We start from the raw sequence: 19,184 nt of genomic DNA, 5'->3' as shown, positions 1-19,184 counted from the left end.
GGGGGGATGGGGGTTCCACCCTGGGGGGGGGGGGGGGGGGGGGGGGGGCCTCCGATGTGGCCTGGCCCTGATCGACAGGCTGGCCTCTCTGGCTGGTGGCCTCCTTTCATCCTCGCCGGTCCCTGTAGCCCTGCGCCATGTTGCGTCGGGGCCGGCGCATTGAAGGGAGCCACTGCTCATGCGCACGTTGGCGCAGGTGCCACTGCACATGCGCGGTACCCGCGGTGCCCAGCTCACGGCAGGATCAGCAGCTGGAGCGGCGTGAACCACTCCAGTGCTGTGCTGGCCCCCTATATGGGCCAGAATTGCTCATCCTGAGGCCGTGTTGACGTCAAGAAACACGACGCGTTTCTGAAGGCGTCAACACTTAGCCTCAGGATCACAGACCCCCGCCCGTAGTCTTCGGCTTACCCAAACCTGAAAAGAGTGTGGGAAATTCACTCCTAAGTTAATTTATTTTGCCTTTGCATTGACCTCATCCCAATATTTAGAAGTAGAATTGGACCTGTACAAGCTTTTCTGCTCAACAGAGAGTATGCTTGATTTTGATGATGTACAATGTTTCAAGAATTACTCCATCTTTGTATTTTAGTGCTGGCTGACCAGGAACATTTAACTTGGTTCTCCATGACCTCGGAGTTGAATAGAGGACAATTGTGGTGTCATTTTATATTCAGCCTTGAAACTCTGTCAGATAACACTCAGGTACCAACTCCTGTGTCTAGCTTGAATTCAGTCACATGTCCATTCCCTCATTGTCAGCATTCCAAATCTGGTTTTAACCTTGGCATTTCCAGGGAGGTATTTTTCTTGTTGCCAAGGTCTAGAATTTTGTCACTGGCGGTTCCTTTTTTTAAATAAACATTTTATTGAGGTATTTTTTGGTACTATAACAACAACACAATAAACAATGAACATGAAACTATAAACATAGTGCAAAAGCTGTCTCCCTCCCTTACAGGTTCCACCTTTATTAACCCCCTACTTGAGGCTAAACCAATGCCGTTTAAACTAAGTCTGTTGACGATTAATTTTCCGCGAAGAAGTCGACGAACGGTTGCCACCTCCGAGTGAACCCTAACAGTGACCCACTCAAGGCGAACTTCATTTTCTCCAAACAGAGAAAGCTAGCCATGTCCGATAGCCAGGTCTCCGACTTCGGGGGCTTTGAGTCCCTCCAAGCTAATAGTATCCGTCTCCGGGCTACCAGGGAAGCAAGGGCCAGAACGTCTGCCTCTTTCTCCTCCTCGATTCCCGGATCTTCTGACACCCTGAAAATCGCCACCTCTGGACTCAGCGCCACTCTTGTTTTTAACACCGTGGACATGACATCTGCAAACCCCTGCCAAAATCCCCTAAACTTTGGACATGTCCAGAACATGTGAACATGGTTCGCTGGTCCTCCCGCACATTTTGCACACCTGTCTTCCACCCCAAAGAATCTGCTCATCCGGGCCACTGTCATGTGAGCTCGGTGAACGACATTGAATTGAATCAGGCTGAGCCTGGCACATGTTGCAGACGCGTTGACCACTCAATGCATCCGCCCATGACCATCCTCTATCTCTCCTCCCAGCTCCTCTTCCCACTTGCGCTTCAACTCCTCGGTCTGCGTCTCCTCTGACCCCATAAGTTTCTTGTAAATGTCAGAGATGCTCCCTTCTCCCATGCACCCTTTGGAAACTACCCTGTCCTGAATCCCTCTTCACGGTAGGAGCGGGAAGGATGATACCTGTTTACGTAGGAAGTCCCGCACCTGCAGATACCTGAATTTGTTTCCCCTCGCCAACCCTAACTTCTCCTCCTGTGCCCACATACTCGGAAAGCACTCAATCCCTGCTGTCTGCCATATTCAGAACCCCCCCCCCCCCCCCCCCCCATCCATACTTCCCGGGGCAAACTGGTGATTATTACAGATTGGGGACCAGACCGATGCTCCCTCTACTCCCACGTCTCCTCCATTGCCCCGAGACTCTCAGGGTTGCCACCACCACTGGGCTGGTGGAGTACCGTGCCGGCGGGAACGGCAGAGGCGCAGTTACCAACGCCCCCAGACTGGTACCCTTTCATGAAGCTGCCTCCATACGCTCCCATGCCGACCCCTCTCCCACCACCCACTTCCTGATCATGGCTATATTCACCGCCCAGAAATAGTTACTAAAATTTGGCAGTGCCAGCCCGCCTTCTCCCTGACTCCACTCAAGCATTACCTTCCTTATCCCACGGGGTCTTGCCCGCCCAAACAAAGCCAGAGATCATTTGTTGACCCGTTTAAAAAAGGACCGCAGAATAAAGATGGGGAGACATTGAAACACGAACAGGAATCTCGGGAGGACCGCCATCTTCACCGTCTGCACCCTCCCAGCTACTGACAACGTGAGCGCATCCCATCTCCGGAAATCGTCCTTCATTTGGTCTACTAGCCGGGTCAGATTTAATTTATGCAGCCGGTCCCATTCCCACGCCACTTGAATGCCTAGATACCTGAAGCTTCCCCCTACTAATCTAAACGGCAGCTCCCCCAATCGCCTCTCCTGTCCCCTCACCTGGACCGCAAACATCTCACTTTTCCCCATGTTTAGCTTATACCCCGAAAACCGGACAAATTCCCCTAGAATCCTCAGGATTTCTTCCATTCCCTCTAATGGGTCCGATACATACAGAAGCTCGTCTTTTCATAGAGCGAGTCTCTATGCTCCACACTCCTCCCCTCCCCCCTGGACCATCCCTTTGAGGCCCTCAGAGCAATTGCCAACGGCTCTATAGCTAGTGCGCAAAACATTGGGGAGAGGGGGCATCCCTGTCTCGTCCCCTGGCGAAGTCTAAAATAGTCCGATGTTGTCCTATTCGTCTGTACGCTTGCAACAGGAGCCTGATACAGCAACCTGACCCAGTGAATAAAGCCCTGCCCAAATCCGAACCGTCCCAGTACCTCGCACAGATAATCACATTCTATTGAAAAATATTTTACAAACCACAGATTAATCACTTCATCCGTCTGATCTTGGGAAATTTCCTTTGCATCTCAAAGAAATAGCTTATTCTGTCTCTGCTGTTCGGCCGATCGAGCCAATTGTACAGCTTTGCTTGAATTTAAATCTTCCTGAGTTTGTAGAGTCAGGGAAATTCTCATCTAAAATGTCAACCACTATTCGATCTCTGATCAGGTTATCTTTAGCGTTCCACAGTCACAATTTGTGACTAGGTGCTGCACTTCATTGACAAATAAGTCAATCTCTTCATCCTGTTTACGACTGCACTGGTTAAATTTCACCCTCTCAAAAATAATGGGCAAGATCTTCTGGCTGTTCAAGCCAGCAGCATCTTCCAATCCCACCGATGGCACAGATGGGAAATCCCATTAACGGGTGGTTGGACCAGACGGTTCCGCTGCAGGCCAATGATGGGCCACCTACCGGCACCGAGAAGCATGCCGCAGGGAGGCCTGAGAATCTTGCCCTATATTTTCACAAAGACCAAAGTATCAGTCAAAGGCTCAGATGACATTCTTGTAGCAGGCTGCTTCATTGTTCACCCCTGTCTAGCGAACACATTGTCTACTGTGCTCCCAGCAGTTTATAGCAAAGTGCCCATTTGATCTTTGCCCTCTTTAGTTGAGAGGCCTAAGATGTTGCCGTATAGGGGGAAATGTTTTCGCTAGTTTTTCCATTACTCAGCCTGTCCGGGACCTTCAACATGTTGCAAAGATTTTGGTAGGGGCAAAGTAGTAGACATTACTCATCCAAATCCAAGGATCCAAGTTTTCCTACGCAGCTTGCCCTACCACTTCCAGTGTGGCTGCTGGTTTGGGCTCAAAGTCCTTCACCTGCTGAGTTGGGCTTTCTGGGCTTCAATTGAGGTTTTTCCCATCGTTTCCTACTGTTCTGCATCTTCTTTTTAAAAAATAACCTTTATTGTCACAAGTAGGCTAACATCAACACTGCAATGAAGTTACTGTGAAAATCCCCTAGTCATCAAATTTCGGCACCTGTTCAGGTACACAGGGAGAATTCAGAATGTCCAAATTACCCAACAGCCCGTCTTTCGGGACTTGTGGGAGGAAACCGGAGCACCCAGAGGAAACCCTCGCAGACACGGGGAGAACATCGGGTCTCCCTACAGACAGTGACCCAAACCAGGAATCTAACCTGGGTCCCTGGCACTGTGAAGCAATAGTGCTAACCACTGTGCTACCATGCAGCCCATAAAGGGCAACTAAAAACAGTTGGCCCAAGTGGAGCGGGTGGTGGGGGAAGCAATGGTGAGGGGAAAACAGATCAATGGATGAAATACAAATAAAAATTGATGGAAATAAAATGAGGTGAAGGTGGAGGAGAGAGTTCAGTCTGAAGTTGTTGAACTCAATGTTAAGTCCAGAATATGGAGATGCCGGCGTTGGACTGGGGTGAGCACAGTAAGAATTCTTACAACGCCAGGTTAAAGTTCACCAGGTTTGTTTTGAATCACTAACTTACGGAGCACAGCTCCTTCCTCAGGTGAATCCGATCCATCCACAAACAGGAGCCAGACCTTCCTGCTGTTTGCCATTTTAACTCACCATCCGGCTCTCACGTTCACATGTCCACCCTTGGCCTGCTGTAATGTTCCAGTGAAACCCAGCTCAAACCAGGGGTATGGAGTAAAGAGGATTCTTTGATAAAGTGTCATCTAGACTCGAAATGTTAGCTCCCTTTTCTCTCCACAGATGCTGTCAGGCCTGCACTTATTAAGTAGCTGTGTAATAACTGTCAAAAGTGTCACAGCTTATTTTGTGTCAAATAAATATCATGGAAAAGTAATACACAGCGGCATTCGTTTGATCAATATTTTCTGAGACTGTTTAATTACTCTATAAATAAACAAGTGGAACAATTCAAAGGAATGTCTTGAATTTCACGACTGTGAAAGCTGATCTCGAGAGTGTCTGTTGCTATCAGTCGCACTATGATGCTTTCAAGTAAGAAGTTTCAAACAATTTGTCAGCTGGTGTATAGGAGTCCTGTTTAAGAAATTGTTCTGTGTGTTATTAGGTCACCCTGGGTATAATCCAGCTCGGCCTGCTCTTTCCCAAGTGACTACACATACCCCATTGCCTCTTGCATGCCACCTTCAACAGTTTCCATTTTTACGAGCCTGTTAACTCCAGCTATGATAAAAACAACCAATATTGTAAATGTAAAAAGCCAGCAGATTCTCCTGTGGAGCCACTGATGATTTTCGACCTGTGCGTGCATGAATTGAAGCCTCCAGAACAATTTAACATCTTACTATATAGTTTTATTTCTATCTAACTGAATGACACACAACCTGGTGCAGCTTCTATCACAGAGGTTCAAGGCTCAATTTTAGTTTGTGCAGTGAAGCACTGTGCTGTATAAGGTGCAGGAGATAATTATTATGCAGCTCTGCCCTGCAATGGCATTTTATTAGAAGGAAATATCCTCACATGGTGCACCCTTTGTTTTACTTTATCCATTTTCTATTCAGAGTATATCACCTTCCTTCAAGTTCCTCTTGAGTTGCTCCTTTCTGGACCGTGCATCTCCTGCAATAAAGGAACCAGAGGAAACTGATTGTCCTGAATGAATGATTGATAGTGGGTGGAATTGTTTCTTCTGGAGGCCAAGTCCTGTGGTATGCAGGGAGGCTGGCATGATTCCCACTGGGCAGTGCGACAGCTGAACAGGAGTGATCTTCCTTTGGTCAGCTCATTAATTATGAACCTGCGAGGATCTTGGCAGATCCTGTGGAGGGGCAGGTAGGAAGTCGCTCACCCAGCCATTGCCTGATGGGGCTCAAAGGTCATGCCGCCATATTTAAAAGCCACCCAGACAAAAATTCACTCAGTGCAGGCCAGGAACTCTAGATTACTTTTCCAGAGACCTTGCGGCTGCTGCTTTTAATGGAGAAGCTGGCAGATGTGAACAACCACATTCCAGGACTTCAAAGGAGCCTCCGGTGTTGATTTTTGCTGATCTCTAGATAAGAGCACTACCAGTGAAAGATCATGGTCAGGGCAATGCTCTCCATTGAAGTGGTTCATGTTTGGCAGCATCTTAACCTGCTAGAGGCTCCGCTGCTTTTTGCTGATCAAACCCTTGCTGCTCCTGGCCTGTGCCAACCGGTCATTTAGATGAGAGCCATTACCAAAGCATGATCAGCTTGCATCATCAACATTTCAGTGAATGTGTGAATTAATCGAGGTGATACATTCAACAGTCATGTCCTTCACAGGTTTTCTACCATCTCAAAGCCAACCCAGCGCTAAGTCCTTCTCCTGGCCATGTCTAAACATAGCTTCCCGGGGCACCCCCTTTAGGTAAATGACATCTTGGGGGACCAGCGATGGGTGTTCCTCCTGTTTATACATATCTGTGTATGGAATCATTGCTGTTTGACCAGAGTAGCGAGAGCCATGTGTAAGAAGCCTCACGCAAACACTATTCCACTTGCCTCCACTACCCTATAGACTCTATTGAGAGACCATTGCCTTGGCAGCGTGTAAAGATGAGCCATATGAGCCCTCATCAGCCAAGACCATTCATGCGGGAGAATCGAGGTTTGAAGTTGTGGATTGACTGTTGTCCACCAGCTGTGCCCCTGGAGGCATCCACCCCCCTCCTTCCCTTCATCCCTGCCTTTGATTGCAGTGGAAGGCAAATGGCACAGAACAAACAGCAGCTCCAGACCTTGCTGGGGCCTTGATGTTCAGAAACCCATGAGTCAGGAATAAACCTGCTGCAATGCAGCCTTCACCACAGAGAGGAGGACACAAGGGGGGGAGGTGGTAGTGGCACAATCGGACACCCCCCATACCCCCGACAATGATCAAGGGCGCCCCACACTGTGAAAATATCCCCGACATTCCACACCGCACCTTCGTGGCTGATTCTCCCTGTGCCTCACATTCCCCCCTCACAGCTCTTCTCTTCTACCACTACACAAAGCTGTAAGCCTCAACCTCCTCTCCCCCTCTCCCCGCAATGGGGGCTACAACGCAGGCCTGACCCGGCACTGCCCTTTGGCACAGTTTGGAAGTACCAACCTGTGCCAGCTGGTGGTGTCAGGGGGCAGTGCCAGGGCGCTTCCGGGACATGCCCCTCCCTATTCCCAGGACTGTATTTAGCTTTAAACCTCCGAAGCAACCTCTCGACTGAATCTAGTTTTTAAAAAGCTGTTTAAACCTCACCAACCTGATGTTACGTTGGTGAGGTATGAATATTCAGTGAGGGGGGAATCATGTGACGTGGGGCCTGCGTAATGATAATTAAATTTATTTCCATCCATTAAAATGAGGTTCTCGCCCTTTGTGAGCATGGACCCAGTATGTCACCTGTGAGGGTGGGGAATCTTGGGAAATGTGACTCTCCGGAGAGAATCACGTTTTTTGATTCTCTCTGGATTCCCTCCCCCAGTCAGAATGATGGCATAAACCACACCCACTCTTTTTCTGTCTGGAGTTTCCGCCCGCATCGCTCTTCTCTCTGATGGCAAACTTTGGGCTGAAAATCGACCCCAATATTTATCATCGGCAAACTTAGCTTAATTACTCTCTGTCTGATTGTCCAAGTCATTACATACATAGCTGAGGCCCCAGCAATGATCTTTGCAGCACTCCACTCGTCACTGCTTGCCAACCTGAAAACCTCTCATTTATCCCCACTGTTTGCCTCCTGTCCGTTTACCAGTCTGCCCTACATGCTAATATATTATCCCCAACTGCAAGAACACTTAGCTTTTATATTAATCTTTTGTGTGGCACCTTATCCAATGCCTTTGGAAATCCAAGAATATGACATCTACTAGTTCATGCTTATCGACCCAGTTAAAACCTCCACAAGGTCTTCGGGATAATCTCCCCGTGGAGTATGATCTTCCCCGTTGAGTTGGTGGAAGCCCAGCTGGGGCCCATAAGAACTCAGTATAAAGGCCAGCCCTGAACAGAGACCAGCATGTTGGTTGTTCCAATGGGATTGTACTCTGTAAACATATTCGAGGCTGTGGGCAGACTTTTTGTGACCGTAAATAAACCTTACCGCTGGGCTTCCTGGGTCTTAATATTGGCGACAAAGGTAAAAGAGATTCTGAACTCTAATTCTGGATGTCCGAGCCACTCTGGAGGATTTCTGTGCAGCAATGCATGGAACTGATTTAAATATGCTGCTCTTCATGAAATTAAAGGCCTTTGGCACAGGGCTGAAGGATAAGGCTCAGTACGCAGAGCGGATGAGGTGTTTTTTTCAGGCCAATAACATCGCTGGAGAGGACCAACAGAAGTAATCCTCCTGACTGCCTGTTGGGCCCCAACCTTCAGCATTATACAAAGCCTCACGTACCCAGCTGCTCCAGATTCAAACTCTTTTGATGAATTTGTAAAGTTGGTGTCAAATCATTACGACCTAAAACCGTCTGTAATCATGCAACAGTACTGGTTCAACACAGCTGTGCGGACTCTGGGGAGTCAGTTACAGATTTCTTGACTCAACTCCGATGGCGGGCTGAACATTATGAGTATGGGCCATCCCTTTCCGAGATGCTGAGGGATCAACTATTGTGCAGAGTTAATAACATGGCCACACAGGAAGCTGTTGGTAGAGCCTGCACTTGATTTGACGAGAGCCATTGCATTGGCGCTGTTCTGTGAGAACGTGGAAAAAGTGGTTCGGGTCCTCCCATCCATAGTGTTGCTAGGCCCCCATATTGGATTCCAGCGGCATCCCAGGACAGTGCTTGAATGGCCAGGTCACCAATAAAACCACAAGCAAGAGTACAACACCACGTCAGGGCTCAAAGTTCAAGGGCCACCACGGACCAGCGGTACACCTTCCCAAAGGACAGGTTTCAGAAACATTGCCAAGCCTGCGGGTGTAGAACCCACGGCAACCAAGGCTGCCAGATTCGGCAGAGAGTGCGTCGTCCTGGATAGACAATGAAGCCACCTTGAGCCAGGGCCTAACATGTGGCCCTATCTGAGGAGGAAAACATGACAGGACTGAATTGCATCACATCCCTGAAAATGACGCAAATTCAAGTTAAGGTACAGGTAAATGGACACCCCAGAGTGATGAAGATAGACACAGGGGCTGCTGTCTCTGTCATCCGTCAGCAGATCTTCCACCAGCTTCACACAGGAATTCTGCCATTGAACTTGCACGATACCAAGGCCAGCTTGGCCACATATACCAGGGAATCATTGCGCATCATTGGAACCACCATGACCCCGTGATCCATGGGCAATAAACAATGAGGCTGCCTTTGATAGTGGTGCAAGGGCCGGGACCCAACTTGTTGGGTTGTGATTGGCTGCGAATACTTTGTTTCAATTGGCAGCAGTTTTTCTGGATGTGCACTGTAAACCTGTATGAGGTCCTTGAAAAGTATCCGCAGCTATTTCCGGAGGGTTTGGGTATGATAAAAGGAGCCAAGGCATTCATTTTCATGCACCTGGAGGCCCAGTCCAGATACTTCAGGGCACGACCAGTCCCCTATGCCTTGCTCGCAACGATGGGCACTGAGTTGCAGTGCTTGGAGAGTTTGGGCATCAAAAGCCCTGTGCAATTTGGGGAATGGGCCTCACCAATGCTCCCATTATAAACTGATTGCAAATAGGGCGTGGAGGACTAGTATGCAAAAATTGTCTGGGGGATACTCATTCCCTAAACTAGATATGAGCCACGCATATCTTCAGTTAGAATTGGACACCGCATCGCAGAAGTCTGTGACTATAAAAACCCACAGGGGGCTGTTTGAATCTTCCAGAAGCTACCCAAAGTCGCATGATATTTAGACGGCTGAAAAAGAACACATGGACAATCTAGAAGATGTCTTCAGACCTTTTCCCAGGTAGGCATCCGCCTGAAGAGAGGCAAGTGCATCTTCCAAGCAAAGGCTTTGACATGTTTGGGGTATCGGCTGGATAGTTACGCCCCGCACCCTGTGGAGCAGAAAGTTTAGGCCACAAAAGGGGACCCGACTCCGCAAAACGCCACGGAATGGAGATAATTTCTGGGACTTGTAAATTACTACGGGAAATTTATTCCAAACTTGGCCACCCTGTTGGCACCTCTTCATCTCTTGTTGAATAAGAACCAGAATTGGGTTTTGGGAGCTCCACAAGAGGAGGCATTCACATGAGTGAAGAGCCAGTTGTTATCCTCTCAGCTGCTGACCTACTATGATCTATCCCCCCAGATCAAAATTTAGTAAAGGTAGCACTGCTATTTAATAAATTTAGAGTAGCCAATTCTTTTTTTTCCAATGAAGGGGCAATTTGGCATGGCCAATCAATCTACCCTGCACATCTCCCCATGGAGACACGGGGAGAATGTGCAAACTCCGCACAGACAGTGACCCGGGACCAGGATTCCCCACCCCCTCAGCAACCCTATGCTTTGAGACAACAGAAGCTGAGTGTCAAAGATGGCATTCTCCTGTGGGGAGCTTGTGTGTTCGTCCCAAAGCCAGGCCATGAATTGATCCTGCAGGACCTGTATGGTACTCACCCAGGGGCTTCAAAGATGAAGATATTGGCAAGAGATTACGTCTGGTGACTAGGGATCGATGATGACATCGAGAGGGTAGTGAAAAGAATTTTGTTTCTTTTTTTCTTCAATAAATTTAGAGTAGCCAGTTCTTTCTTTTTACAATTAAGGGGCAATTTAGCATGGCCAATCAATCTACCCTGCACATCTTTAAGTTGTGGAGGTGAGACCCATGCAGACACGGGGGCAATGTGCAAACTCCACACAGTCAGTGACCCGGGGCTGGGATCTCACCCGGGTCCTCAGTGCCATGAGGCAGCAGTGCTAATCACTGTGCCAATGTGCTGCCCCCGGCATGTTGGTTGTCCCAACAAGACTGTACTTTGTAAATATATTGTTGCCATAAATAACTTGCCGTTCACCTTACTGCTCAGTTTCCTGGGTCCTAATAGACCCTGTTAGATCCTCAAAAATGTGTTAAAACTATTTCCCTTGTGTAGAACCATGTTCACTTTGTGTGATCATAAAATGATTCCTTAAATGCATTGTTAGGACTCCCTTAATAATAGTTTTCATCATTCTCCTGATGACAGAATACAACAGGCCTGCTCCTTTGTTTAAATAGCACTGCTACATTTACTAAATTTTGATCTGTTCTAGAATGCAAGGAATTTTGGAATATTGTAACCTACACCCTGCAGCTACCTCTATAGAACCCTGGGATGTAGGGCATCAGGTCCTGAAGATTTGTTGTATTTTAATCCCATAACTATCTCCGATACCTTTTCCTCTGCTGGTGTTAATGACTTAGATTCTACTCCTATTAGCCCTGATCACCCTATATTTCGGATACATAACAATTATGGATGGCCAACAAATGTAGGTCAGCCAGCAATGCCCACATTCCGTGAAAGAATTAAAAAAAACGATCATCTTGGAATTTATTACACCAATGACAGATAATTCACTCAGGCCAGAGTCCCTGAAATCAGATATGCTTCTGGCTGGCATACTAACTTACTTTTCACTGTATACTAATACAAATCAAATCAAATCAAATTTCTTGCTTCTCCAATGCTGCTGTGACCCCTACGCAGAACGCTGGTCATCTATCCCACTGCTGCATGAGGTCTGTGATTCCTTTCCAGCACCTAGGCACCACCCTCCCATCAAAGGTGGAGCAAAGTTAAATTTTACGGAAGAATGGAGGAAGTGTAGAGCACCAGAGGTGCTCTTGCAGAAGTGCGAACATAAGAACAAGCAGCCGGAGTAGGCCACCTGGTCCCTTGAGCCTGCTCCGCTATTAAATAAGATCATGGCTGATCTTTTTGTGGACTCATCTCCACATACCGCCCACTCCCATAACCCTTAATTCCTTTACTGTTCAAAATTCTATCTATCTTTGCATTAAAAACATTCAACAAAGGGCAGCATGGTATCGCAATGGTTGACACTACCGCCTCATGGCGCCGAGGTCCCAGGTTCGATCCCGGCTCTGGGTCACTGTCCGTGTGGAGTTTGCACATTTTCCCCGTCTTTGCGTGGATTTCGCCCCCACAACCCAAAGATGTGCAGGCCAGGTGAATTGACCACACTAAATTGCCCCTTAATTGGAAAAAAATTAATTGGGTACTCTAAATTTATATTAAAAAAACATTCAACGAGGTAGCCTCAACTGTTTTACTGGACAGGTAATTCCACAGATTCACAACCCTTTAGGTGAAGAAGTTCCTCCTCAACTCAGTCGTAAATCTGCTCCCCCTTATTTTGAGGCTATGCCCCTTACTTATTTCACCCCGCCAGTGGAAACAACCTCCCTGCTTCTATCTTAACTATTCTCTTCATAATTTTATATGTTTCTATAAGATCCCCCTCAGTCTTCTAAATTCCAATGAGTATAGCCCCATTCTACTCATCTCTCCTCATAAGCCAATTCTCTCAACACCAAAATCAACAGAGTGAATCTCCTCTGCACACCCTCCAGTGCCAGTACATCCTTTCTCAAGTAAGGAGACCTTAACTGTACACAGTACGCCAGGTGTGGCCTCACCAGCACCCAATACAGCTGCAGCATAACGTCCCTGTTTTTAAACTCCATCCTTCCAACGAGGAAGGGCAAAAATTCCATGTACCTACTTAATTACCTGTTGCACCTGCAAACCAACTTTTGTGATTTGTGCACAAGGACACCCGGTCCCTCTGCATAGCAGCAGGCTGCATTTTTTTATCATTTAAATAATAGTCCATTTTGCTGTTATTTCTACCAAACTTGATGACCTCACTTTATCAACATTATACTCCATCTGCTCGACTCATGCCCACCCAGTTTAAACTATTTATATCCCTCTGCAGACTTCGTATCCTATGCACATTTTGCTCTACCGCTCATTCAGTGTCATCTGCAAACTTTGACACATTACACTTGGTCCCCAACTCCAAATCATTCATGTAAATTATAAACATTTGTGGACGCAACACTGATCCCTGAGGCACACCACTAGCCACTGATCGCCAATCAGAAAAACCACCCATTTATCCCCATATGCAGCAGCCTTTTGTGCGGCCCTTGTCGAATGCCTTCTGGAAATCCAGATAAACCACAGCCACCGGTTCTCCGTTGTCCACCGCGCTCGTAATGTCCTCAAAGAAATCCAGTAAAATAGTTGAACATGATCTGCCTTTCATGAACCCATGCTGCATTTGCCCAATGGGACAATTTCCGTCCAGATCACTCGCTAGTTCTTCCTTGATGATAGATCACGCATTTTCCCCACAACAGAAGTTAAGCTAACCAGCCTACAGTTACCTGCCTTTCGTCTACCTCCTTTTTTAAACAGTGGCATCACATTTGCTGTTTTCCAATCTGTCGGAACCACACAGAGTCCAGCAAATTTTGGTAAATTACCACGAGCGCTTTTGCTATTTTCTTCACCATCTCTTTTTGTACCCTGGGAAGGTAAAAGGGAGAAATCTACAGTAATTTTCTCAATAAAAGGCAGTTAACTGTGTTGCAGTTGAGGTTTAGGGAGTAATCAGCTTGGTTGGCAGTTTGAAACCATAGCAGCAGGCTATTAGAAATGAAGAAGCTTTCATCTGATGACTTAAGCCACCCGCAGAAGTCACAGGGAGGCCTGCGCTCGAGCTGTAGAATCCGGAGTCATGACGTCGGTAAAGAAATTGGAGGGTCACTTAACCAAAGGCCAATGGATGGACCCCCATGATACCTTGTATCTTGACAAAGAACTGAAATGCTGAAAGAAATCAGAGTGAATTCCAAACAGCAATGGTAACCTTCTGAGTTAGTCCAGGAAAAACATAATGAATCTTCATGATTTTGTCAGATAAGGGGGATCTTTTTAGGATGGGGAGGCCAGGTAAATGTAGAACTGACTTTACAGCATAAGTCCCAATAAACCGTAGTGTTGTGGTAATTGTTCTTCCTTCACTTGTGCAATAAAGTTTTATTTTGTTTAAAAACACGGTAGCACAGTGGTTAGCACTGTTGCTTCACAGCGCCAGGGTCCCAGGTTCCATTCCCAACTTGGGTCACTGTCTGTGCGGAGTCTGCACGTTCTCCCCGTGTCTGCGTGGGTTTCCTCCGGGTACTCCGGTTTCTTCCCACAAGTCCCGAAAGACGTGCTATTAGGTCGCTTGGACATTCTGAATTCTCCCTCCGTGCACCCGAAGAGGCGCTGGAATGTGGCGATAGGGGCTTTTCACAGTAACTTCATTGCATGAATGTAAACCTACTTGTGACAATAAAGATTATTAAAACAGATTATTAAAACGTGAAATCTTGTGAAGTAGTTCGATCAGTTAATTGATGAGTGTTTGGGCCGGAATTCTCTGGCCTTAGAGATTCTCTTTTCCCACCAGCAACGCACCCTGTCTGTGGGTTTCCCAGTGACATAGGGTGGCTTTAATGGGAAATTCCATTGACAAGTAGCGGGTGTAGAAACCGGCGCCAGGGAACCGGACACCGCCAAGAACCATGCGGCTGCGGGACTGGACATTCCCACCCTGGATTTCTTCCTTAAGCATTAATGGTCCCCAACTTGACTGTAATAGTAAATAATTGACGTACAGTCTTACACTCTTATAGTCCTTTTTTCCCATGTCAGATACTATTGGTTCATGTTCTGAGTGATTATCTTGTCCTGATTTATCATGTTTTGATCGTGGGAGAAATAACTTGTGTAATGTTCCACGAATATAAAATTGGCAACCATCTTCTTGTCTTTCAGTGTCATACACATTACATCCCTGTTTGTGCATCCAATGGAGATACCTACCAGAATGAATGTTACATGAGGCTAGCTGCATGCAAATATCAGAAAGAAATCACGGTCGTAACCGAAGGTCCATGTTATCCAGGTACGTTCTACATGTTGAAAAATTGAATTTTTGAACAAAAGAATTTTCACTTCAATGTTGAATATTGCTTTTTATTGCTTATTATTATTATTATTATTATTATTTATCTGAAGCGAAAGCAGAAACTGACAGATAACAATCTGAAGAGTCTTATTAACCTTGTATCAGAAGTGGCTTATTTCACTTGCTTTACCGTAGTGTAAGAAATGGGGTAGGGAGGTCAATGATAATTTCCATCAGTCTGAGCAGCACATTAAAGGGGGGAGGGGTAATGCAGTCAGTATGTGATACTGGTGATGGGGAGGGGGTAATGCAGTCAGTATGTGATACTGGTGATGGGGAGGGGGTAATGCAGTCAGTATGTGATACTGGTGATGGTGGAGGGGTAATGCAGTCAGTATGTGATACTGGTGATGGGGAGGGGGTAATGCAGTCTGTATGTGATACTGGTGATGGGGAGGGGGTAATGCAGTCTGTATGTGATATGGTGATGGGGAGGGGGTAATGCAGTCTGTATGTGATATGGTGACGGGGGAGGGGGTAATGCAGTCAGTATGTGATACTGGTGATGAGGAGGGGGTAATGCAGTCTGTATGTGATACTGGTGATGGGGGAGGGGTAATGCAGTCAGTATGTGATATGGTGATGGGGAGGGGGTAATGCAGTCTGTATGTGATATGGTGACGGGGGAGGAGGTAATGCAGTCAGTATGTGATACTGGTGATGGGGGGGGGGGTAATGCAGTCAGTATGTGAATGGATGGGGAGGGGGGTAATGCAGTCTGTATGTGATACTGGTGATGGGGAGGGGGTAATGCAGTCAGTATGTGATACTGGTGATGGGGGAGGGGGTAATGCAGTCTGTATGTGATACTGGTGATGGGGAGGGGTAATGCAGTCAGTATGTGATACTGGTGATGGGGAGGGGGTAATGCAGTCTGTATGTGATATGGTGACGGGGAGGGGGTAATGCAGTCTGTATGTGATACTGGTGACGGGGGAGGGGGTAATGCAGTCAGTATGTGATATGGTGACGGGGAGGGGGTAATGCAGTCAGTATGTGATATGGTGATGGGGAGGGGGTAATGCAGTCAGTATGTGATACTGGTGATGGGGAGGGGTAATGCAGTCTGTATGTGATATGGTGATGGGGGAGGGGGTAATGCAGTCAGTATGGGATATGGTGACGGGGGAGGGGGGTAATGCAGTCAGTATGTGATACTGGTGATGGGGGAGGGGGTAATGTAGTCAGTATGTGATACTGGTGATGGGGGAGGGAGTAATGCAGTCTGTATGTGAAACTGGTGATGGGGGGCGGGAGGGTGATGCACGATCAATTGCACAAAGATGAGAGTTGAATACAACTGAGGCTTTATTACACAAAGATTTGTGGCCTCCTACAGCAGCTGGCGAAATAATTGCTGTACGGGGAGCACACATATTTATACTCTGCCACTGGGCGGATCCAGCAGGCAGGGACTGCCCCCATACCTGTAGTACAGGGCCTTACCACACCTCTCCAATATATACAACAGTGGTGATTACCACATTCACCCCCTGTTAAAATTGAGTCCGGCGGGGGTGGCGGAGAACTATATACAGAGGCAAAAAAAATGTTCGAGTCTAGTACATGGTGCTTTAATAGTCCCGAACCAATGACAGGCTTAGCCGGTCCGGGGCCTTGATCTGACGTTGGGAGTGACGCAGTGGTGGCGGCGACTCCAGTGTTGGTCTGGTCCTCGGTGACTCCGGGAGCGGGCCGAAATCCTCCTCATCCTCGGGCGTGGACAGGGGGAGGACTGATGGTCTGGGGGGTTGCTGCTGGGTGCGCCAGTGGAGAGGAGGGTGGTGCCGGGCCGGAGGGGTGTGTGTGTGGGGAACCTGCTGGTGCCAGGTCCCTGAGGGAGACAGTACCCTGGCAGCCGTAGGGGTACGCCATGTAGGCATACTGGGGGTTAGCGTGGAGTAACTGCACCCTTGTGGAGTCATACGTGCTTACGGAGGAGTACGGGTCCTGGAGGTGCGAGCCAAGTCGGGAGCGACACCCCGGATGTGGACTTCCTGGGGAAGGCAAAGAGACGTTCATGGGGTGTGTCGTTCGTCGCAGTGCATAGGAGCGACCAAATGGAGTGCAGTGCATCGGGGAGGACCTCCTGCCAGCGACAAGCCAGGAGATTTCTGGACCGTAGAGCCAGCTGGACGGTCCTCCAGACCGTCCCGTTCTCCCTCTCCACCTGCCCGTTTCCCCGGGGGTTATAGCTGGTCGTCCTGCTGGAGACGATACCCCTGATGAGCAGGAACTGATGCAGCTCATCACTCACTAATGAGGATCCCCTGTCACTGTGGATGTAGGCGGGGAAGCCGAACAGAGCGAAGATGGTGTTGAGGGCTTTGATGATGGTAACAGACGTCATGTCGGGGCATGGGATGGCGAAGGAGAATCTGGAGTACTCATCGACCACACTGAGGAAATACGTGTTACGGTCGGTGGAGGGGAGGGGCCCTTTGAAATCCACGCTCAGGCGTTCAAAGGGGCGGGATGCCTTCACCAGTCGCGTGCGGTCCGGCTGGTAGAAGTACGGTTTGCACTCAGCACAGGCCTGGCAGTCTCTGGTGATTGCCCGTACTTCCTCGACGGAGTAAGGCAGATTGCAGGCCTTGATGAAGTGGTACAACCGTGTGACTCCCGGGTGACAAAGGTTGTCGTGAAGGGTCCAGAGTCGGTCTACTTGTGCGCTGGCACATGTACCTCGGGATAGGGCATCGGGGGGCTCGTTGAGCTTACCGGGTTGATACAAAATCTCGTAGTTGTAGGTGGAGAGCTCGATCCTCCACCGCAAGATTTTATCGTTTTTGATCTTGCCCCGCTGTGTGTTGTTAAACATGAAGGCTACCGACCGTTGGTCAGTGAGGAGTGTGAATCTCCTGCCGGCCAGGTAATGCCTCCAATGCTGCACAGCTTCAACGATGGCCTGGGCCTCTTTTTCGACGGAGGAGTGTTGAATTTCGGAGGCATGAAGGGTTTGTGAAAAGAATGCCAGGGGCCTGCCTGCCTGGTTGAGGGTAGCGGCTAGAGCGACATCTGATGCGTCGCCCTCCACTTGAAAGGGTAACGTCTCGTCAACTGCGTGCATTGCGGCCTTGGCGATGTTGGCCCGAATACGGTTGAAGGCCTGTTGAGCTTCGGCCGTCAGGGGGAAAAGAGTGGACTGGATGGGGGGAGGGGGTGATGCAGTCAGTATGTGATACTGGTGGTGGGGGGAAGAGGGTAATGTAGTCAGTATGTGATGCTGATGGTGGGGGGTGGCGGGGGGGGGGGGGGGGGGGGGATTGGCTAATTTGTTTGGTTACTGTCTCAACTCTGTTATGCTGCAGAAAGACCAGTGAGAAACGATGGAACTGCAGCCAATCTTTACCCACATTTCTAAGCATGTATTACAAGATTTACACTTTAGAAACAAACACCTTCTGTGATGATATGCATAATGTAAGTTTGTGCATAATGTTATGCATGACCTCTGACAACAAGGTGTCCTTGTAATCCCATCACTTCACCGTGTGATCTGGGTTATGGGAGTTAGTTGTGCTGGGAGACTGACATATTTACAGTAGTTCCACAATAGTTATTTAGTGTTCGTTGTTTGTTATTTTATTTACCCTAGTTATCTTACCACGCAGTTGCTATACAATAAATTCTTTTAAACTGCATGTTCTGTAGTTCATCGTTCACTTCGGCCAGTGTACATAACATGACATTGTATTGATGATATAACAAGAACTTGAAGATTCTGTACAAGAACATTCGAACCACTGAAGATAACTCTGCAGGATAAGAAAGGAAATTAATCTTTGCGACGAACTTTGCAAGCGACAGGCATCTTGTGCTCAATGCGTGGTAAAATTTCGAAGCCTGGGATGGAAGGCATCAAGGCACCTCAACAGCTTCGGTTTACCGATAATGCAGTTGAAAATTGGAGGGTGTTTGAGCAGCAGTTTAAACTTTATGTTGCAACCCTTGGTCTGCAGACACAGCCGGATGAGAGGCGTAACGCGTTGCTGCTCACTGTAGCAGGTCCCCTAGCAATTGACACCTTCAATACATTTGCATTTGAAAATTAGGCTGATGGCAAAAACTTCGAAGAAGTGATCAAATAATTCGATCAGCTTTGCTCCCCTAAAAAAAACAAAACCTTTGAACACTATAAATTCCGTACGCACACCAGAACATGGGTGAGGCATTTGGTAGCTTCCTTGCTGACTTGCGATTGAAAATGCAGTCGTGCAACTTCAGCACACTCCAGTCGTCTATTGTACGAGATCAGATCGTTTT

General features: G+C 47.9%; 1 protein-coding gene across 1 annotated transcript in view; it reads left to right on the top strand.

The window, feature by feature from the left end:
• LOC119966355 (tomoregulin-1-like) overlaps positions 1-19,184 on the top strand; it is a 394,538-nt gene that overhangs the window by 147,196 nt on the left and 228,158 nt on the right. Inside the window, exon 3 of the mRNA XM_038797880.1 lies at positions 14,726-14,855. Coding sequence (XP_038653808.1) covers positions 14,726-14,855 — 130 coding nt within the window. The remainder of the gene's footprint in view (positions 1-14,725; positions 14,856-19,184) is intronic.

This window comes from Scyliorhinus canicula, chromosome 5, assembly GCF_902713615.1.
Source record: "Scyliorhinus canicula chromosome 5, sScyCan1.1, whole genome shotgun sequence".
NCBI classification, from domain to species: Eukaryota; Metazoa; Chordata; class Chondrichthyes; order Carcharhiniformes; family Scyliorhinidae; genus Scyliorhinus; species Scyliorhinus canicula.
Note: the sequence above shows the minus strand (reverse complement) of the source record. Positions and strands in the feature narration are given on the sequence as shown.